The 22,660-nt window shown below is 41.2% G+C and overlaps 2 protein-coding genes across 6 annotated transcripts in view; one reads left to right on the forward strand and one right to left on the reverse strand.

The window, feature by feature from the left end:
- The window catches only part of APAF1 (apoptotic peptidase activating factor 1), a 110,056-nt gene extending 105,039 nt beyond the window's left edge, over positions 1–5,017 (reverse strand). For all 4 annotated transcript variants that reach the window (XR_012647842.1, XM_075011402.1, XM_075011411.1 and 1 more), the window contains exon 1: positions 4,894–5,017. The gene's annotated coding sequence lies outside the window, so the exon portion shown is untranslated. The remainder of the gene's footprint in view (positions 1–4,893) is intronic.
- Positions 5,018–5,119: 102 nt separating this feature from the next.
- IKBIP (IKBKB interacting protein) lies at positions 5,120–21,539 on the forward strand. Of its 2 annotated transcripts, none has more exons than XM_075011444.1 (5): positions 5,120–5,256; positions 5,605–5,649; positions 7,686–7,912; positions 11,347–11,464; positions 20,240–21,539. In XM_075011444.1, the coding sequence occupies exons 3-5, from the start codon at positions 7,725–7,727 to the stop codon at positions 20,993–20,995; spliced, it is 1,062 nt and encodes a 353-aa protein (XP_074867545.1). In that variant the 5' UTR covers positions 5,120–5,256; positions 5,605–5,649; positions 7,686–7,724; the 3' UTR covers positions 20,996–21,539. The 2 variants fall into 2 exon arrangements, with proteins under 2 accessions (XP_074867545.1, XP_074867536.1); XM_075011435.1 differs by lacking the exon at positions 20,240–21,539 and adding an exon at positions 14,765–20,229.
- The last annotated feature ends 1,121 nt before the right edge of the window (positions 21,540–22,660 follow it).

The raw sequence follows: 22,660 nt of genomic DNA on the forward strand, positions 1-22,660 counted from the left end.
CCCCAGCCAATGGGGTTGGGGTGACCCCACAGCCCCACATCAGGGAGCCAGCTAGAGCACCGAGTCCTGGCCAGTTCTCGGCCCTTCATCCCTCCCATCCCCGGGCTTAAACCCCTCTCGGCTTCTCTCTGCTCCCATCACCAGACTTAAACTCCCCTCTGCCCCCCAACCACCTCACACAAGTTCCGCACACTGATGCTGCTGCCCCCTGCTGCTTCTTCGCTGGGCCGCCACCCCTGCCTCCTCTGTGTGGTTTGCCCCCTCAACCCTCCTATTTCCTTCACCCACCTGCCAGCCATTAAATCAATTAAATTGAGTTTCATTTCAGTGCGACAAGGCAGGGTAGAGACTGGGAGCTGGAGGAGTGAACGGCAGCAGAGCCACAAATGTCTCCTTTAAGAGCTACATACAGCTCAGAGCCATGCAGCCGAAGACCCTTATCAAATCTAATTGCAATCCATACTTGGGTCCTGACCCATAAATTGGCAATCCTGATCTAGAGTCTCCCTAGTGGTGTCTGTCTAACCTGATCTTAATCTCCAATAAGAGATTCCACAAGATCCCTAGGCAATTTATTCTAGTGCTTAAACCACTCCAACAGGAAGTTTTTCCTCATGTCCAAACTAAACCTCCCGTGGTGCAATTTATGCCCATTGCTTCTTGTCCTATCAGCAGAGGTAAGGAGAATAATTGTTCTCCCACCTCCTTGTAACAACCTCTAAGTACTTGAAAGCTGTTACCATGTCTCCTCTCAAACTTTTCTTTTCCAGACTAAACAAACCCAGTTCCTTTCCTTCTTCTCTCACTGGTCAGGCTTTCATTTTTATTGCTTTTCTCCAGACTTTTTCCAATTTGTCCACATCTTTCCTAAAATGTGGTATCCAACAGTGGACACAATATTCAAGCTGAGGCCTAATCAGCACGGATTAGAGAGCAGAAGAATTACTTTTTGAGTCTTTGTTACTATCCTCCCCATTCTCTTCTAGTTCCTGATTCCTACACCTTCCCTGCTCCTATCTCCCACAATCTGCAGACTCCTATCCAAACCTTCTGACTCCTGTTCCTACTTTTGCACCCTAAGTCAGGCTGCTTCCAGTCTCTCACACCATGCAAGCTATGTACCAGTAATAAAGACATCTTCGCTCCCATGCTCTCAGCCTCCCTGTTCTTATTTCTAGTGCTTGGCACCACAGCAGCAAAAGGAGAAATGTCTAACAAAGTCTTGATAAACTCTTGCAAACCCAATACAGAGCATGCTCAATAGGTGCTCACTGGGCAAGGCTGTTCCTACGAATATGCCAAATTTACAATACCCCTCAGCTGCTCCTCCCACTCGCTTGGCCCCCTCCCACAGGGCAAAGTCTGCCTCACCTCCACTTTTATGGAGGCTGACTTCCCCATGCTACAACACTGTGTCCCTGACCTTCCATAATAGTCTACCTTATGCTCCCCCACTCCTACTGGGTACCCTACCGCCCTAAATGGCCAAGACTCTCCCTGTACTCCTGGCCAAGACTCCCTATGATTTCTCCATCGTGGCTTCTTTTAGCATCCATGTGGCTGCGTCTACACCAGCGAGATCTTTTGAAAGATTTTTCGAAAGAAGGGGGCTCTTGCAAAAGACCCCATGGAGCATCTACACACACACAGTGTGGTGCTCTTTTCAAAAAGCGCTCTTCCACTCCTGTTTCAGGAAGAACGCCTGCTTTCGAAAGCTTCTTCTGAAAGAAAACACGTGTAGATGTTCCCCGTCAAAAGAGCAGTCCTCATGGCACCTGTTTTGTTGATCCCTGGCCCATTCTTTCAAAAGAGCAGGGACTGTGTGGACACTCTCTTTCAAAAGAACAGATCACACTTTTGATCTGGTTTTTTGTGTGTGGACGCCCTCTTATGAAAAAAGTTCTTTCAGAAGAGATCTTCTGGAAGGGCTTCTCTTGAAGATCTCTGTAGTGCAGACATAGCCTGTGACAGGCACAATGATGGGGACAAGGGGTGTGCACAAAGGCTGCCTCCCAGTAGGTAGCATAAGCTGGAAGTTGAGATCACCCTAAAACCTCCCTTCCCCTCAGGGCATAGACTCACTGGTGAAGCTACACCCAACCCTGTCAGAGAGCAAGGGCCGGGCCTGCCCCAGAAATGCCCTGGGGCCCTACTCCTCTTCACTGCACCAGATACACTGTGATGGCAAATGAAAGGACAGTCTTGAAAATTTGCCTAGCCCAGCCCAACCCAGCCCTGCCTTACTCCCCCACTCCACGGCAGTAAGTTATATCTCTCCTGGCTGCTTCCAACATCCCCTCTTGTGACAGCTGCTGGGGAAGGACATGCAACCTCTTTTGTGGCTTCCCTTTGCTTCCCAGACAGAATCTATTATTCTTCAGATAAGCAAAAATTTGCAGAAAAAATGAATTCTGCACATACATAGTGGCACAGAATTCGCCCAGGAGTAGCTCCTTGCACTTTCCCCCTGCACTAACAAAACATACCACCGTTTGGTTTTAATACAAAAGAGTTCTTAATAAATAATGATTTTTGGGCCTAAACTGCTTATTTTAAACAGTGACATAAAACAGTAAGGCTGTTTCTCACTAGAGAATTTTGTCAACAGAAAGCCCCTTCTGTTGACATAACGAAGGGAGCGCCTACACACATAAAGCAGTCCATCGACAGCCTCGACAAAACTCTACTTTTGCCTCAACAGAGTTACCCGTCAAAAATTTGAAGAATAATATTCTGTCAACAGAAAGGTAGCCATGTTAGTCTGTACTCCAAAAAAACAAAGCAGGGGAAATGTAGCACTTTAAAGATTAACAAAATAATTTATTCAGTGATGAGCTTTTGTGGGGCAAACCCACTTCATCAGATCAATCTCATTTCCAACACAGACTGACATTTATAAGTACAGAGGACCAAAAAAAAGTAAAAACTGACAAATCAAATAGGATAGAAGGAAGTGGGTAAGAGGTTGGGGAACGTTAATTGTCCTGTCCGAGATAATTACAAGCTTCAAAGGAAAGGAAGCAATCATTGTAATGCATGAGGTAATTGATATCTCCGTTCACACCACGTGTTAACGTGTGGAGGTATAAGTTGTCCCCAAATTGGAAATAATTGTGAGCAAGAACAAAGTTACATAGGTCAGCCACCAGATTTGCTATGGTAACATCAGGGATGGTATTCCTGATAGTTTGTAGTCCATCTTCATGTGAAATATTGGTGTAGAGAGCCTCTACATCCATGGTAGCATGGATGGAATTGTCAGAAAGGTTTCCAAAGTTTGTAATTTCCTCAGGAAGTCAATGGTATCTCAGAGACAGCTAGGAGTGCTGATGGCATAGGGTACAAGGTATAAGGAGGGAGTCTACCTGGCTGGACAGTCTGGTAGTAAGGGTGCCAATATCTGAAATGATAGGGCATCCTGGGTTTCCAGGTTTGCGGATTTTAGGCAGTAAATAGAATAATCCAGGTTGGAGCTCAGATGGTGCATCTGAGTGCGTTTGGCCTCAAGTATTTTTACTCCAATTTTTTTTTCCTAGGTCATCTGTATTTATAAATGTCAGTCTGTACTGGAAATAAAATTGATCTGATGAAGTGGGCCTGTCCCACGCAAGCTCACCACTGAATAAATCATTTTGTTAGTCTTTGAAGTGTTACATTTCTGCTGTTTTTTTCCCCATCAACAGAAGTGCAGCATAGACGGTTCTCTCGACAAAGAGGGCTTCCAGTTGCCAGGCAGCCCTGTTTGCAGAGTTGCCATTCTGCTTTCTGTCACCAGAAGGCAGTGCAGGCTGGCAGTTCTCTGTCAACAGAAAGTTGTGTGCAGCAGCAACCTGTCAACAGAGGTTCTGACGAGATTTCTGTTGGTAACTTCTGTCAACAGATGTTTCTAGTGTAGACGTAGCTTCCATGTTCCAAGTCTACCCAAACAGACACACCTCCTTTCAAATACTTAGCTCTCCCTATTACGTCATCCTTTAAGTAAGGAACCAGGCATGAACAAAACAGCACATACAACACTCCAATAAAGACCAAACAGTTTTTATTTATTCTCTTGTATCATACAAATGAATAGTGACAGAGAGAGAGTCCTGGCAGTCTGCATTCTATCAAAACCCAAAAGCAGCCGAGTAGCAATTTAAAGACTAACAAAGTAATTTATTAGGTGATGAGCTTTCCTGGCAGACCCACTTCTTCAGAACATACAACTGAAGTAAGCCAAGAACCCCACAAGGCCGTTCTTGCAAGGGGCTACCACCACAGGGGTGAATTACATACCCTAGGAAGTAGAGCCTCAACTAAAATAAAACGGGGACTGAAAAAAAAAAACCCAAACCCTATCCCAGCAAGAAAGAGCGTCTCCCAGATACAAAGAGAATTAAACGCACTCCGGCCTGGCACTAACGGGTCCTCTCACACACGAGGAGCAGCAGCAACGTAATCGCCACGTGGAAAACCAACCCGTCTGCTTGAGGACTGCCGCACCCCCAGCCCCAAGGCGAGCTGCCAGGCGGAGCTCGGCGCCCCAGGCCTGGGGCACGTGCCAGTCCGACCCTCCCTCAGTAACCCCCAGCGGCGTTCGCGCGGCCGGGGCTCGGGCCAGGCAGAGGATTCTGCGCCCCCTGCAGGCGAGTCGCGGGAATCAGCTGCGAAAAGTAACACGCCGGACCAGTGCCCGGGCTCCCAGGCGCGGCGGGTGTCGCGCGGGGTCCCTCAGCGCCGGGCTGAGCCGCCAACGGGAAAGCGGAGCTCGGCGGCTTCGTACCCCCCGCAGCCAGGGCGGCAGCCAGTGCGGGGCGGACGGGGGTGGGGGGCGTAGCCCCGCCCAGGAGCAGAACCCGCCACGCCCCCGTGGGGTCCCCGCGCCCCTCTCCGGCCGCTGGGGCGCGCGCTTACCTTGGCCGGGGCAGACGCTGCTCGGGGCGCGCTCTCGCGGAGGCCGCAGGCAGCTCGAGGCAGCAGGGGGTCGGGGCCGGGGCCAGGCGTGGCTCTGCCACCAACGGCCACTTCCTCCTTCCGCGGGGCTGGGCGGCGACTGCTGGCGGGGCAGACGCCTCCCGGCGGGGCTCGCACCGCCCCCCAGCGCCTGCACCTCGGAACAAAGCAACGGACTCCGCCCCCCCGCGGCGCTGGGCTCTAGTTGTCTCCGCCCACTCGGTGGCGGAGCGCGAGCGACGGGCATGCGCCTGACGTGGCGCGCGCGAGACGGCGGGGGAGAAGTTTGAAGCGCACAGACCTGCGCCCCGACGCGTGGGACAGGTAGCGGGGATCGGGGCTGGCGGCAGCGGCGCGGGTGGTGGTGCTAGAGAGGGGCAAGGGAGGGGCTGCCGGTGGGAGACCACAGGAACTGCCGGGCGGGTGTTGGCCTAGCGGTGTCTGTTAGTTACGGGGCACTAGGCAGAAGACGCAGCTCGGGCCCGTGAATTCCTTTGTGTGGCCGGGCGGGGTGTGTCCTCCTCCTCCTGCTGCTGCTGCGAGGCTGTTGCGGCTTGTTCGCAGTGTAAAGACAATCGGGTCTGACATGTTGATGCTGAGCAATGGGGAGGGGTTTTTTCGCGCTTCGCTCACTTCTTGGCCCGTGTGTAATTACACACGTGTATTTTTCAGCGTCGTATTTCGGATGGGCTCAGTCCGTACGGAGTAGCGAGCAAAGTAAGTACGTGTTTATGTAGCGGTAGCTTTGTTATAGGTACTGTTTATAGATAGTGCCTGAGAGCCCAGTCCTGAGACGAAAGCTGTGCCGAAACCCGTTGGAATTCATTTATGGCCCCTTCGGGGTACAGTGCTCGATTCCGGTGCGCCCCTCTTTCAGAAGGATGGAAGCTGCAGACACTCTCATTAGCTAATACATGCACTTGTGAGCCTTTAAGGTGCTACAGGACTGTTTGCTTAGTTACACTTGGAAAGGATATTCATGTAATAAATTGCAGCACTAGATAATAAATGTATTTATCATACATCTTTGTCCAGTTCTCCTACTAAACCTTTTCCCTGGGCTTTGTTGTTATACTCCAAACAACAGCTTCAAACCATTTTTTCTTTTAACTTGCCAAAATTTGTTCTTCCTTCCCCCAGACATGAAATTTTCCCCTGAAAAATAAGCCCAAATCAAACTGTGATGTATGAGTCATGCACTCAGCTTTTTCTGGATTTAAAAATTGTGACTCTTTTAATGTATCTTGGTTCTGAAACTCTGGAAACATGAGTTTTATGGTATTGGAAAGTAACAGAGACACACCTATGTTAGTCTGTATTCTATCAAAACAAAAAAAAGCTGTCATGTCTTTAAAGTGCTGCATGACTGCTTTTTTGTTTTGATAATATTGGAAAGTGGAAATTGTCAATTTTCTGCCTGATCCCAGCGCAGCTTACCTTTAGCACCCTCACAGAGATCTTAGATGCTGGATTTTTAAAAGGTGACTTAGTTCTAAAACAACTTTCAAAAGCATCACGCAATAGGAAATGAAGAATTAAACTCTCATCTGCTAGAAGCTATTACACAAATGATAATCTTTTATTGGGAAGAAAAGAAACATAGTCCAGTTCTAAGGAACTAATTCAAAAATACATGACTTCTTATGGAGACATTAATGCACAAGTTACATGGCCAGCAAAATGGAGAATATATATTTGATTACCATTTAGTCAATACTCAAAATACATCCATCTGCAGAAAAAAAGTGCCAACTGTCCAGTATTTTAACTATTAACATTTGTGAGCTATACCCGGTCTGTTAAATGTGTAATCATAGATTTCACTCAGTTTAATAAAATAATTAGAAACAAGTCATAGATGTAATGATACTCATTTTGTAATATGGTAAAGGATCACACTCTGTTAAACGGAGAGACAATTATATTACTGTGTAGTGTCTCTTGAAACAAAAGTTCTCCATTATAAATTAGTGTTTTGTTTCTTGCATATAGGGTGCAAGGATTTATAAAGCTGCTAAAACTCCCTGCATGAAGAGTGGTTTTAAAAAAAACAGAAAAAATTGCTGTTTTACGTAATTTTATAGATTTGTATTTGAAGGTTGAAAACAGATTAACTAATAAAGCTGACTTTATGGATGGACATATTTAAAAAGTTATAATAGAAATATTACTACATTAGGAAAAACACACACATCCCCCAGTGATTGACAATCACTTTTTTCAGTCCCAAATGCTTTTTCTCCTCTCCTGCTGCATGAAAGACTCAGAAAACAGTAAAGCAAGAGATGAGTTGTCCAAACATGAAAAATAGTAAAACTGACTAAGTAAAGTGGTATCTTAAAATGAAAACAAAAAAAAAAACCCACATTTTTCTTCTAATCTCTTTTACTTATAGTAATACTCACAACATATTGGAAACTCTAGTTGCCTGTGCATCCTGAGGAGCTGAAAGTTTTCCTAGACAATTGCCATCAACTTGTGTAGAAGCTAAGCATTCATTTTTTCACCCCTTTTTTAAAAATCAAGTCTGTAGGCTTAGTGCTATGTAGAATTAGACCATTTCTGCTATTTTGAAAGGGGATAGCTGTGTAATGAAAAACTGAACAGTTATTCAGTTACATTAATAATTTGCAAGAATTTGTCATAAGTATCAAGAAGTTAATTTTTAGTGCAGTTGCATAACTGGATTTTTGGTATGTCTCCTTTAAGTTGGAAAGGACTAAACATAATTCATTTTGCTGTTTTCTGCCTAGATCTCTGCTTGTTTTCTGTTTCCTAAAGGCATTCTTAAAATGTCTGATATGAAGCAAAGAAAGAAACCTGTTTCTTCACCAAAGCACAATGAAGAGCCACAAAAGCAGAGCAATTATGGAATCCTCTCCAGTCCCAGAAATGGCAGCAATTGTCAGAGTTCCTTTTGGATAGACTTACGGACAGCATTACACCTACTCTCCCTTGTTGCTTGTCTGCTGCTGACCTGGTAAGTGATCCTCTGGTGGCATTGCTTGCCTACACGTCCCCATCTGAAATCTCATTGTATTAAAACTGTAAAATATTTACAAAATTTAACATACCCAGGGTAAAATTCGATTAAAGAGTAGATGTGTTACTCCTGCCCTCTAACCTAGGGTTCCCTTCCCACTGCTTTGCTGCGGGAGTCTCCAGAGTGGACTGCTCACAAACAGCCTTTAGCATGTCAGTCACTATCAGCTATGCCTGTGTGTGAGCTGCAGACAGCCTGCTATGCTTTGGCTGCCTCTACACTACAAGATACGTTCTAATTTCAGGGCTTATCAGCCTGTCTTTAGGGCCTAACCAATTCTTCGTGCACTTTGGTCAATTTCTTGGCCAGGGGATGTTAAGGTTGCTCTTGTTTCATGATTTCAGACTTTTACATCAAAATGTATGGTGCTGTAATTGGGCTCCTGATCCAAAAGGGGATCTCAGAGCTATTGTAAAGGCGTTGCAGGATTGTTATGGGGTCATAGAATAGTAGAACTGGAAGGGTCCTTGAGCAGTTGAGTCCAGTTCCCTGAACTCACAGTAGGACCAAGCACCATCTAGATCAGGAGTGGGCAAATACTGGACTGTGGGCCAGATCCAGTTCTCCCCAGGGTTAGCTCCTGTCAGGCTGCTTCCCCAGGTACAGGCAGTTTATTCTAGTGTTTAATCACCCTAACAGGAACGTTTTCCTGATGTCCAACCTAAACCTTTCCTGCTGCAATTTAAGCTAATTGTTCTTTGTCCTATTGTCGGAGATTAAAGAGAATATTTATTCTCCCTTGTAACACCCTCTTAGGTATTTTTAGGGCATACTCATTTCTGAGCTGCCTACAGAGCCCAGTTCTGAAAGCAGCAGCTTTGGAGTTTATCTGCAGAGGTGGAAGTATGTGCAATCTCCCCAGTGGTGCTGGAAGGTCTCCAAATGGTCTACTAACTGCTAGTCAGACTCAGGCTGAGTGACGAATTAATGCATGGGACCAGGGGCCCTGGACAACTTCAAAAAAAAAAAAAAAGTGTGCCTCAGCCTGGTTATGAGGTGTGGGGTGAAGCCTCAAGTCCCACCAGGTGATGTGTAGGCTTTAGCCCTTGGATGCCCTAAATCCCAGAAGGAGTCATGGAGACTGAAACCTCAAGCTGGGCATCTCAAGACCCAGCTAGAGCCACGGCGGAGGAGAGGGAAGGGGATGGAAGCCTGGAGCTCTGTGGGGAATGGCTGGCAGCCCCACTAAGCTCAGACAGGAGCCACGTGGGGTAGAATCCCTGAGTCTCATCTGGAGTCTGGGGAGCCCCCCAGCCCAATAGGAGCTGCTGGGAGGGGACAGCCACCTGGAGCCTGGTCAAGAACTTCAGAAAGGGAAGAGGATGAAAATGTCAGCAGCAATTCCAGAACCCAGGTATTCTGAGCTTGAGCAGGAGCCCCAAAGGGGGAGGGTACAAAAGCCCTGAAGCTCAAGTGCCTGTGCCTGGAGCCCCAGCAGGAGCTGTGGGAGGAGGAGGGAGGGATTGGGCAGGGCAGCAGTCCCAGAGCTAGAGTCCAGAGCCCAGGCAGGAGAGGGAAGGGGAGCGCAGAAGCTACAGGGGCTAGATTTGTGGAGGTAGGCTGCCCTGAGACCTGGCTGGAGCTGCAAGATGGGGCGGGTGTTACCCTCACCAGTGCAGTAGCCTGAAGCCCAGCTCTGGGGTTGTTGTAGCACAGATGTTTGCAGTCTATGGAGGTGGGTCCGATCTCCTTCCACTAACAGCCCGGCAGGTGAAGAAGCCCTGACCCTCTCTAGCCGATCTGAGTTTTGGGAGATCAGAATTCATGGGCAGGGTTAATATCACAGTCTGTGACACATTCTTCTTAAGTGTACTACAGGGTAACCCCAATTCACTCCCACTCTTAGATTTCCTCCCAGAAGTATATTTCCTGTATTTCCAGTCCTCTTCTAAACAATACAGGTATATTGTCTGTTATGTCTTTAAGATAAAAATATAAGATTAGAGACAAGTTAAAATTAAAAATCCAAGTAATGAAGCATCAAAGTTAGAAATGGTTACAAGGAAACTAAAATGCAACTAATGCCTAACTTTACAAACTAGGATAAATTCAAAGTTTTCCTTACCACATGCCTTTGGCAGTCTTACCGACCAAACTTCTCAGGCCAGGACCCCTTCTTCTGTTTAATAGCTACTTCCTTTGTCCTTTCTTGTGCTGTAAACGGCTAAAGAGAGAGTGGGGGCGGGGGTCTGTTGAGGCACTTATTTCTCCTTTTTATAGTGTCAGCCCCATTCTTGAAGAACATTTCAGCTGAAATTTAGGAGGCAGAGGCTTGGTCTACACTACAGACTTATGTTGATATAACAACATCACTAAGAAGGTGGAAAATCCACACTCTTGAGTGACGGAATTTTACCAATGTAACCCACAGTGTAGACATATGTCCCATTGTGGCCATCAGAGGTCCCTTCTTAAGCCCTATCCCAGCTGTCCTAACTTCTTTTGGCAAAAGAAAGCATTTTTCTCATTCTGGTGTGGCAGGATGTGCAGGAAGCAAGCAGAGATGCCAGCTGCCTGCTGAGGGGAGGCTGGGCTGGATAGGAGGAAGGGAGTAAGTGTTCCAGTGCATGGGGCAGGGAGAGTTCCAGAAAATGAAGAGCAGCCTCAAGTAGGGGGCCAGCAGGATTGTGTGATAAGCAACAGCTGTGAGTAGGGAGTTAGGCCAGGGTCAAGTGACCAGCCCCTCTTTTTCCCTTTCAGAATTATGGCCACCCTGACATGTAAGGATATTCTCTGCTGGTTTTCTCATCTGTTTGAATTCTCTTTGTATTCCTTCCACCTTGATGGCTCTGTTTACTGAGCACACATTCTTTTGTTTGAGGCAGACCTTTTTGTCAGCTTCTGCTGTGTTTTGGAATGTGTCAGAAACATACAGGGTAATAGTAATCTACTAAAAGGCTAATTTTAATCTTTTGTTTTAAGTGGTGATTGAGAGAGGTGGTGGACTTATCACAGGGAGAATAAAATCTAGTTTTCCACAGAACGGGTACATCACAGTAGCAATAAAAGCATTTCCACAGTGCAACAGCAGTAGCTAAAATTAAGACAAAAGTGGAACAAGTTTGGCTCTACATTAGGTCTGTGACAGCTAACTGAGTAGAATATACACAAACATGTTTGTGCATTCTTGCTCACTCACTTTAAATGCTTTTTTTTTTTTTTTGGTCCATGTCCGTTTTTCCCCTTATGTTGGTTGTCTACAGCGCCAATATGAGGGAAGGCTAAACTCATTAAAGTCCTGCTCTTTTCTAATGTTCTGATCATGCAAGGAGCTGTGCGAATGTCAATGACTACACTCATAAGGCTCCTTGTAGAATCAAGGTCTAAAATATTTAGTGCATGTCAATTCACTCTTTTTTCATGATTTGCAGGTTCCTGTTTCAGCAGTCAGTCCAACTTTCTCACATGGAAAAAGAGTTTCATTTATTACAGCTGGAAGCTGGAAAATATCAGAATATGGAAGATAAAGTTAACTTAATTTCTGAAAAGGTAATAATTGGAATTTTACTTAAAGAACATATATTGGGCTAAAATATATTAGTTGATATTGATTTAATCAAAGGTTAAGAAATGTGTTTGAGATTATTGGATAACCAGAATTACAATTTTATATCTTTGAAATATTACTGCTTAAAATGTATATTTAGTCCTCTAAATAGCAGTTAATGAGACATTTGGCCATCAAATCTGTCTTTTATTCTGTTATAAACTCTTCGGGTTACTTGCTGTATGACCTTGAGCAAGTAATTTAATCTTTCAGTCTTAGTTTTCTATGACTATAAAATAGAGATAAATATATTTAGAAGTTTTGCAAAGTTGTTTTTCTGGATGAATGGTTTGAAATCTTAAATTTACAGTGGAATCATTACTAATAGAAACCCCTATTATTAATGTGTTGTTTACTATCACATATGTAAGCAATAGCAGGCAGACAGATGCATGTTTACGTCGAGGTATCGGTATTACTAAGGAAGCTTGGCCTCATTGAAGTTAACTGCACAACTCCTATCAACTTCACTAAGACCATTTTTTCTTCCTGTGGGAAATAGCTGAGTTTACTTTACTTATATTTTTGTTTGTCATTGTTGATCTCTTCAGGACCTTTAATACCATTTTGATTTGTAATTTCATAGCAACGAAGTGTTTTGATACATTATTTTTATAATATGTATAACATTGCTTACCCGCTGACTATACTCTTAAAAATGTCAAATATGGGACCAAAATGCGTCCATCCATTAATCATGCATATTACATAACTGTATCTTAATGTTTTCTTTCCCAGAAACCTAATCATCCCTGAAATTCATATGGCTCTGTTTAGAAGTTTAGCTCTTAATATAGGTCAGTTGCCTATTGTTTTAAAGAAATTTGGCAGAAATTGTTGTGTGGTAAATTGGTCTTCAGTCTGTGTCTTCTATGTTACTAATCTTAAAACAGCTGAAATGCAGCAATGTGTTTTTTCCTTTCTATCGTTGTGTTTGTTAGCTGTAGGAAAAGTTAGTTTTATTCCAAAATCATTACCTGTATTGGCATAAACACAGCTACTGCCTGTTGTGCCATATTAACAATGACCTTACAAAGTTGTTACTCACGGAGCATTTAATTTGAATCTCTGTACACTTCAGTCCAGACAACTGATTGCAAACTTGGAATTCACTTTTGTGTACAGATTGGATAAAACACATTGGCTGGGTCTACACTTGCCCTCAACTTCAAAGGGGGCCTGTTAATCAGGGCGACGGGAGATTACTAATGAAGTGCTATGGTGAATACACAGCACTTCCTTATGTTAATTGTCCCCTGCAGCAACTTTGGAGCGTCAAAAGGGCCAGCATGCGTGTAGCTGTGGGCATTTCAAAGTGCTTGCGCTACTTCAAAGTGCCTTTAATCCTCAAAATTTTGGTGCTTCGAAGTTGCCGTGGGGAGAATTAGCCTAATAAAGTGATGTGTATTCACTGCAGCACTTCATTATTAATCTCCCATTGCCCTGATTAACATGCCCCCTTCGAAGCTGGGGGCAAGTGTAGACCCAGCCATTGATTTTTGGAAATGGGGTTTTTATTTAAATCTGATTTTTTAGTTTAAATTATAGTAAGTTTGTCTTTTAAAATGTTTACAATTATATCTGAATTTAATATTAAATATGTTAAGAACTAACCTTATAATATTTTAGGACATTGAAATAAAAATACACTAAATCCATTAGCCTCTATCAAAAATGTTGCATTAAAAATTGCTTTTTATATGAGAGTTAGGGGAAGAAACATGGAATGTTTGAGGTCAAGATTTATAAATATGGCACAATAGTTAATATACGATATTAAGAGTATATTTTTGTAATAAATTTTACATGCTGTGTGTTCAGTTAAATTCCAGTTAACATCCTAATGCAGCTTGACATAAACCATGAGTAAAAATTTGATTATCTATGTAAAGAACCAACATTTACCATTTCCAACATACTACAAAATTTACAATTAATAAGAAACATAATTCGTTAAATATATACACACACTCTTATAGTATATCCCTCATGGTAGCAAAAATGCACCAAATTTAGTGTAAAAGCTCAATTTAATTGCAAATAAATGTATTAATAATTATATCAACCAATGGTAATGCACTTTTCCTTAGAAAGGAAAGGAAGTATGCATAGAAAAGTTGATTAGACTCAGTTATTTAAATCAAGGTTTCCACTTCGCAATTTAAATCAGTCCACTCAGCTTATGCAGAATTTGAGCAGTAAAATATTTTTACAAAAGAAAATCTCATTGACGAAATTAAAACAAAAGATTGGCTATCTAAGGCAAATTGCATGTATTGAGCAGAAAAAACATGAATAAATTTCCTCCTTTCCTGAAAATCTGTTGTAAATATTATTTCATTTGTTTCTAAATGTAATATTTTTATGCTCTGCCTAGAGTGTCATTTGTGCTCCTCAATTAATCAAAGTGTCACAAAAAGTTTTCCTGTGCTCCCTGACAGAAACTGTGGAGCCCCTAGAAGTTAGGGGCCTAGTGGTTAGGGTCTTCTTCCTGAATTTAGTATAGTGTTTTCATAGTGCTCTCATCTCCCTCTAGCTCATAGTGAAGAGCTACTTCTGATTCCCTGTATGGTACTGCACGGTGGTGGCACTTGTCTGTAACTCTTTACCACTTGGTTGTTTGGTAATACTCTTAATTGTATGATTTATCAAGACCCTTGGATTCAGCATAATGGATGTTTCGAATAGGAGAGGCAGACTGCACAGGGAATGGATAGATGATATAGTAGATTGGTGTGGGGCTGGTCTACAGAAACTAAGCCACTCCGCACTGGACAGGGAAAGATGGAAAGAAATAGTGAGAGAGGTACTGGACTCCTGCGGGCGCTGAGCCCATGGTTATTGATGATGAATGATATTTGATTTGTATTTTGAAGGTATTTGTTCTAAGTTTGTGGTTCAATAGTTTTATGGCAGTTTATTCTTTATAAACAGAAACTGAGGTCAAGATGAGTTGACTATAGTAACTCTGGTGCTAAATAAAAAATTGACTAGAGTTACTAATTCCTAAGCAATATGTGAAAACTGCTACAAGTATTTTTTTGTCATGTCGCATGCCACAACCAATTGGAATAATAATATTTAAACTAAATAATAAGATTGGAAACGTGCATCAAGTCAGGTGAAGTTTCTCCAAGAGGCTGAGCCTTATGCATACATTATGTTCCAAGTTATGTAAATATAAGTGCTCTTCCAGTCTAATATTAAGTAGACATGGACATTCTTTTGTGTTACAAATACAGCTTGAGTCTTCCGAAAGTATCCTGCAGGAAGCTACCTCATCCATCTCTATGGTGACCCAGTTTGAGCAGGAAATGTCCACTCTCCGTAACATCATACAGGACATTGAGAACAGTGAGCAGACATTCTCTGAAAAGATGCAAAGCATTAATGAGACATTCCGAAATATAATGGACTCCTGGAAGAGAAGCCTGGATGAAATGAATGCAAACACTAGTAGTTTAAAATCTGAAGCAAAGTTCATACATACTGAAGTTATGGCCCAAATCAATACTGCTGATCAAAATATGAAGTCTCTTTCAGACAGGTTAAAAGATTTGGAAGACAGTACAATAAGAAATATTAAAACATTAAAAAGGCAGGAAGAGGATGAGCTTTCTAGAGTTGAACAGCAGTTGGAGTTGGATACAAAGACAGTTGAAAAATTAGAAGAAGAACAGAATACTTTGCTAGCCAGAGACTTAGATTTGAGTCAGAAGCTTACAGACTATGAACCAAAAATTGAAGAATGCAAGACCCATTTGCCAACAGTTCAAAATGCCATTCAGTCCATTCTCAGAATATCAAGTGAGTTGATTGATACAGAGAAAAAGATGGAAGACTTGACATTACACATGTATACTCTGGAAGATGAAATGCTGAAAACAGTGTCAAACATAATGGAAATACAAAAGGTTCTTGAAAGCATGCAGTATGACAACAGCATTTTAAAACTGCAAAATGAAATAATTGTTTTAAAACAAAAAGTATATGACATAACAGTAGCTTCAAACACAAGAGAAGTGCCCTTAGAATACAGTCTAGAAAATGAACAGAGGGAGGGTGATGATCAGTGAATTCAGACTCAATTTATGCATATTACTTGACCAGTGTGGACATTATTTATATATCAGTTACGTTAATGTGTTTATAAACAAACGATAATCAAAAATATTAGTCAAAAAAAACTTTAAAATAGGAGTCTTATTGATTTTTATTGGCATTGGATCAGAGCTAATGTGCCAAAAGTTTACCAGAGAGAAAAAAAGAAAACTTAATGGGGGGAGCAACAGACAATATTTTTTCATGTTTTATAAAGATTATCTTGAATGTCCATGACATTCTTTTTATTAAAATTAATTTTGAAACAAAGTGTTCACATGAAAGAACATTTGGATGTTAAATCAGAATTTGAAAGACAGTATTCTATATTTATATTCATCTTTTCTACTTACAGGTTTTTGTAATATTATATTTCATATTTATGTATTAGTTGTACTATAAGATATGAAAAATTAAATTCTTGTTTATGAGAAGGTTATATGAATTGTAGTCTGATTCTAACATATATTGCTTATCACATTCAACAGTTTCCTACATTTGGTTCCATTAAATAAAAAAATAAGATCACAACTGCACTGCTTTTGTAGGAACAAAATTCTGTTCTTGGATAATGTAATGGAGTTATTCCAGATTTATACTGGCGTAATTAAGAACAGTGAATTTGACCAAGAGTCTATCTCATACTCTTCCCTTCAGATGATTCTAGAAGCATACACACGTGCCACCATAAGTGATGTACTATTACTTATTGGAATAATCCAAAAGTATTCTTCTGAAATCCATTTAAATTCAAAAAGTGCTGTCCTTATAAAGACTCTTAGATTTTTGGGTCTGCACCGAACTAAATGATGGTTTTCTATACAGCTAGTAATTATAATATTTATGACTCAGTGGAAGTGTGCTTGTGAGAGAGATTAGAAACATATATATTTCCATTGAAACATAGATATTATAATTATTTGCAATAAATAATAGTTAGATGCTGCTGACCCCAACTGAGCGTGCTTGCAAGGACAGCAGTTTGTGTTTAAACTGATTGCACAAGAAGAGAACTTCTGGATTACTGGTAATAAATTATGTATGTTTGACACAATTTTCTTATTCTGGGCCAGATTCCCCTCTGAAATACATAAATACAAACCCCTTAAATGCTTAGGATTTCCTAGTACAAATGGGAGAAGAACACTGTCTTTTGTCACGGTAGGTGATCTTGGAAAATGCCAGATTGCAATGCAGAATACCATGCCACTTTTGCTAAGTTATCCCCTCTTCTCCATTGAAATATTGTATTTGTTGATGAATTATACAACTGTTGGTCTTTAAATTTCTCTCTCCTTCATGTCCTTGGCCACATGCAAATGGCCTTCACACTTATGTTGACATGCTTTATAAAATTTTGACAAATTGTAGTACTCCTGCTTACACAGAATACCACCATTCTGTATGAACAGATTCATGGAAGTTTGTGAGTGCGTGTGGGTATTTGTGGACTTAAGATATTTCCCAAACCAAGTGCAGCATTATTGTCAGTAACCTTCCATCATTTCTGTTTGCATGAGTTTGCTAGTATCACTTCCATCTCAGGTTTAACGTATCCTCCCTGAAAGTCTCAGAACTCCCTATTTTTCCTTTTTTCTTCCCAACATTCTGAAACACTTTTCCTGCCCTGGATTACTTAAATTTATTGAATAATGGGTATCCAAGTTTTCATTAAAACAAAAAGGTAATTCCAAGACATATGTATTTCCTTAATTAATTTAAAATAAATTCGTTTACTCCCAGCTCTTCATTCCTTTTTATGTCAGTAGTGTCAGGTTTGAGTCCTTATGTAAGGCAATTAAATGTGCTAACCACACCTGGGATCTAAATTCCATTTAAAAAAGCCATCATTCTTTTAAATGACACACTGGTACGCCTAAAAGAAGTGACTTCCAGTATAAACTGTGTTGTTCCAAAATCAAAACACAGATAATATACAAACTCAGATGCCAGGAGGTGTTTAAGAAGGTAAGACTGTTCAAACTTTGCCCAATCAAAACCTGCATGAGGAGCTTATTGGTGCCAGAGAACTGTCTTAATTTACATTGTAGACACCATTATTTTCAGTGCAGAAATGTAAGCTTCACAAACCTGCTTAGATCCAAACTGGAGCACTACACATGAGGTCTAATACTGTGCAAAGGTATCTCTTCTATATTGAAGTAGGGTGCAGCTATAGACTGAATTTTAAAAGTAAAAAGCATGTTTACATTCATTTAAACACTGCAGCTGGCCAGTGTCAGCTGACTTGGTCACAATGTTCAGGCTAAGGGAACATTTAATTGCAGTACAGATATTTGGCCTTGGGCTGGAGCCCAAGCATTAAGATCCCACTATGAGGTCGGGTCCTAGATTTAAAGCACAAGCCTCAGACCCAATTGCAATTAAACACTGCCTTTGCCTGAGTCCTGTAAGTGTTTCATCTGGTAGGGGCCTACTGCTGGTTTTTAATGGCAGAATAGACACTGAAAGTCACAACCTGGGTTTACAAACCACATTTTGGCAACTACTGACTTAAGACTTGGAATATCCAAAATAAGTGACCTTGTGAGCTGCATATGCCCATAAAAATTTTCATATTAATTATGCATGAAACTGTTTTCTCAGTTTTTGCATTTATTTTACGTAAGTCTATTAAGAGATTATTTTTGAGAGAGTTAATGCTGCACATATATACATATATTAAACTAATTTGTGACCTTAATAGAAAAAATAGATACTGTACCTTGATGGCCTTTTTTATCTATTTCTAATAAAGGTGTGTTCTCAATGATTTCTCTGCCTCTAGTGGCGCAAAGTATACTTGGCCATCTAGATTGCTTTTCACTTCTTTTACATTTTATGGAAACAAGTGTTTAATAGTGGAAATTTCAATACTTCTCATGAGTTTGTTTTCCTCAACTTGGATTTTTCTTTCATATAATTACTTTTGTACAACAACAGCACAGACTCAGATCCCACTTTCAGCATCTTTAGACTGTAGATTTGTATCTACCCAAATTCAACTGCAGGTTAGAATACACAGTGGAACAGGAAAGAAAAAAGAAAAGTGGGCATTGTATGTTAGCGTTCTTATTTTAGTAAGCCAATAGATTTGTTTGAAAAGCTTAAGTTTGGGAATCTCATGCTTTATCAAATGATCTTATGTTAAGAGGGGAGGGCCAGGGTTCTTATTTAGAGATGAAATTTGCCTGAACTGAATCAGTAGGGCTATGTCTACACTATAGCGATCCTTCGACAGGAGTTCTTCCAGAAGATCTCTTTTGAAAAAACTTCTTTTGAAAGAGTGCGTCCACACACAAAAAGGCAGATTGAAAGATTGGGTCACTCTCTCGACAGAGTGTGTCCACACAGCCCCCGCTCTTTTGAAAGAACAGGCCAGGGATCGGAAAATCCAGCACCATGAGGACTCCTCTTTCAGAAAAAAAGGCCTGAAGAGCCTCTACGCATACTTTTTTCTCAAAAGAAGCATTCGAAAGAAGGTGCTTTTCCTGAACCAGGAGCGGAGGAAGACTGCCATCAGAAGAGCTGCATTCTTTTAATTTCAGATTGAAAGAGCGCATTTTGTGTGTAGACGATCCACATGTTATTTAAAAAATGGCCTGATCTTCTGAAAGAAAGAACTTGCTAGTGTAGATGCAGGCTAGGAGTTTTGCCATTGACTTCAGTGAGGCCAGGATTTCACACACGCCTTTTCAATCTAAGTATGGATTTGTGAAAATGAGGTGGTAATTACAGGCAGATAAACTAGACTTTTGTCCCAAAGGAAAGTGTACATGAAATAATGTGGATGAAGTGGAGTAATACTGATATGGGTTCAGAAGAAGTGGGTCATTCCATGAAAGCTTACCACATCATAAATTATTTTGTTAGTGTTTAAAGTGCTGCTCAGCTCCTTTTTTGTTTTCATAGTATATAGACTAACACGGCTATCTCTCTGTTACTATTCAACATGGGTTCACTAAGAATGTCTTATAAAACTGATCAATTTAATAGAAAGAACAAAGACTAGTTCTTGTACATTTCAGCTTAGAGTTTTATCACACAAGCAGCTGTTGAACAAGCAACTAAATGTGATGCAGTTAAAAATGGTGCTAAAAAGTGAGCCTGGATCAAAAAATGGCTGGCAGACAGCAGCAATCAGCCTTATACACAGGGATTAAATCAAATTTGTTAGGTAATGACCTTTTGTGGTAAGACCCACTTCTTCAGCTGTAAGACTCTCTGAAAGGTATGTGGTTCAAACATAAGTTATGGTCTTAACAGGGAAATTACTAGGTGAGGGTCTGTGACCTGTGCTATGCAGGTAAGCAGAGTAGAAAATCATACTGGTCCCTTACAGTCTTAAATTAATATTAATCTATGTTTTAACAGTAGAAGGAGAACTGTAGTAACACATATGAGCGTGTTGCCTATACAGGTGGAAAAACTGAGTTAATGAATGGACGCCTGGAACTCAGGCATTGTAGCAGAACTATTGTTCTTTAAAGACTGCAGTCTAGTGATCCAGAACAGAAAGATGTTTCAAGAAAACTTAATTGCAGTTTTGACATAAATTTATTAATTAAAATCTCATGCTTATTTTGTGAAATGCTTTGGTTTGTATCTCCCTCTAGTGTGACAAGACTCAAGACCTAATGGAACAATTGGAAGCTCTTCACGTAATTTCTCATGTTAAACATCTGCAAGAAGATCTCTATAGCATGAAAACATGGTCTAAGAGCGTAATCAAAAAAAAAGAAGACCTGCAGGAGACCTTAACAATTCTTTTTCACGCAGTTGCAAAAGTTGAGCAGAGTACAGCTTCTGTAGCAAAAGATGTGTCTCTAAAGATTGCAACAGTAAAAACTGACATAAGACGCATTTCAGGTCTAGTGTCAGATGTGACATCACTGACAGAGTCCCTGCAAGCACTTGAAAACAAAGTAGATAAAGCTGAAAAGAAGACCGTACAAAATATAGGTGATCTACTAACAAGTAGCATAGACCGTACTGCAAAGCTACAAAGTTTTGCCTCAGATAACTCAAAAAGAATTGAGCAGATTAAAATCATATTGTCTGACTTGAGAGGGGATTTCAGCAAACATTCAGATAGGCTTTTAAATCTGGAAAGCAACAGAGCAAAAGTTCTGAAGACAGTTACGTTTGCAAATGATTTAAAACCCAAGGTATACAACTTAAAGAAGGATTTTGCCCATTTGGAGCCAATGATAAATGAGCTAACATTAAGAATAGGAAGGTTGGCTGATGATATCTTACAAAGAGAGAAAGAAATTGTTTTCTTGAATGAAAAACTGTCCAATTTAACTACAGTTCAGACTCAGATCAAGGATATGAAAGATGAAGTAACCAAGATTTCAGATATGAATTAGCTTTCTGAAACTACAGGCTGCTTAAAACACCATAGCATTTGAACAGCGATAAAAGTGATAGCCTAATCAGGCATGGTACTAAGACACTGAAATGGAGGTATAATTTAAGGGCCTCTTTTCAAAGCATACTGTAACAAAAATGAAGGTCAGTCTGCCTCCTTTTGAAGACTGATGAAACTCCAGTCAGGTTAAAGGAAACATCAGAAAAAATGCTTTTTTCATGGTTTAGTTTGTGTAACTAAAATAAATTATTTTTACATAGTTTAAAAATGTAAACGATTTGCCCTTTTTTCTTCATATACAAGTTTGCTTTCTTAGATCAGGCAGGTCTACAAATTGGCAAGTGGGTCTTCAGCCTTCTCTATAGGGGTAAAATTGTGGATTCCAGATGCAAGTTTAATTACACGTTCACTAAACTGCAGCTCTATTTGATGTTCTCTCAAATAAATACTGGCCCCAAGATTTCCCAAAGTGTCTGAGGTTTCATTTTTATTTTAAATCTATCAGGGCTTGTCTACGCTAGCTCCCTACTTCGAAGGGCGCATGGTAAGTAGGTTGTTGGGAGTTTATTAATGAAGTGCTGCAGTTCATATGCAGCACTTCATTAAGCAAATTCCTCCCATGGCAGCTCCAAAGCATTAAACTTCGAAGTGCTGGCTTGCATCTAGCTGTGGCTAACCCACTGGTACTTCAAAGTACCCTGGGTACTTCCAAGTCCCTTTACTCCTCAAAATTTTGCCCAGGCATTTTGAAATACCAGTGGGTTCGCCATGGGTAGATGCAAGCCAGCACTTCGAAGTTTAACACTTTGGAGTTGCTGCAGGGGGAATTTGCTTAATGAAGTGCTGCATATACACTGCAGCACTTCATTAATAAACTCCCAACACCCTACTTACCATGCTCCCTTCCAAATAGGGACCTAGTGTAGACACAACCGCAGTGTATCATGACTAGAGAAGAGAGAAATAGCTAGAAATAAATTAGTGTTCTCTCTGAAAGGGAAGTCTGTCAAAAGTTTCCCATGTTAACTGCAAAGCATTACTATTACCAAATCAAATGGAATGCTTTATTCAGGTCTGTCATCACAATAGAGTGGAGCAAAGCAGAACTCTGTGGGGAAAATGTCATGAAAGAGGTGCTACCCCCTAGAAGAGAGTTCTCATTCCAATGTCTTGGGGTCCTCTCCTGAGGTGCCTCTGCTCTTCATTTGTCCCCTGCATGCATTGTCATGATCTGTAAAGTGATAAACTGAAGAGGTAAGTTAGCACAGAAGAAGCAGTCTAGGCCCAAAAACATCAGAAGAGACCCCATCAGGGTACTCAGTAGAAGTGATCTTTAACAAAAGATTGATTAAAATATTAGAATCCATGATAATTTTGTCAAGTGCTTACTCAAAGGATTGCCTCTTTGACTCTGCCTTATATGCATGTTTTGCTATAATGGTTTTCAAACTGTGGATCATGACCCGGTAGGGTAATGTGGGCTTACCACAGCTGGCATTAGACTCCCTGGCTACAGCTACACTAGCAAGTTTTGCCAACAAAGCTGGTGGAGCATCCACACACAAAGGCTGCTTCTACACATGCCCTTTATTCCAGAAGGGACATGGTAATGACCAGCCTGGAAGATGCTAGTGAGATGGCAGATATAAATTTCCCATCCCTC

This window comes from Carettochelys insculpta, chromosome 1 (genome assembly GCF_033958435.1).
Source record: "Carettochelys insculpta isolate YL-2023 chromosome 1, ASM3395843v1, whole genome shotgun sequence".
NCBI lineage: Eukaryota > Metazoa > Chordata > Testudines > Carettochelyidae > Carettochelys > Carettochelys insculpta.

Coding starts and splice junctions, on each gene's coding strand:
- IKBIP (XM_075011435.1), top strand. CDS start 7,725: ATGTCTGATATGAAGCAAAGAAAGAAACCTGTTTCTTCACCAAAGCAC. Junction 7,913..11,346: donor GCTTGTCTGCTGCTGACCTG/GTAAGTGATCCT, acceptor CATGATTTGCAG/GTTCCTGTTTCAGCAGTCAG. Junction 11,465..14,764: donor TTAACTTAATTTCTGAAAAG/GTAATAATTGGA, acceptor TTACAAATACAG/CTTGAGTCTTCCGAAAGTAT.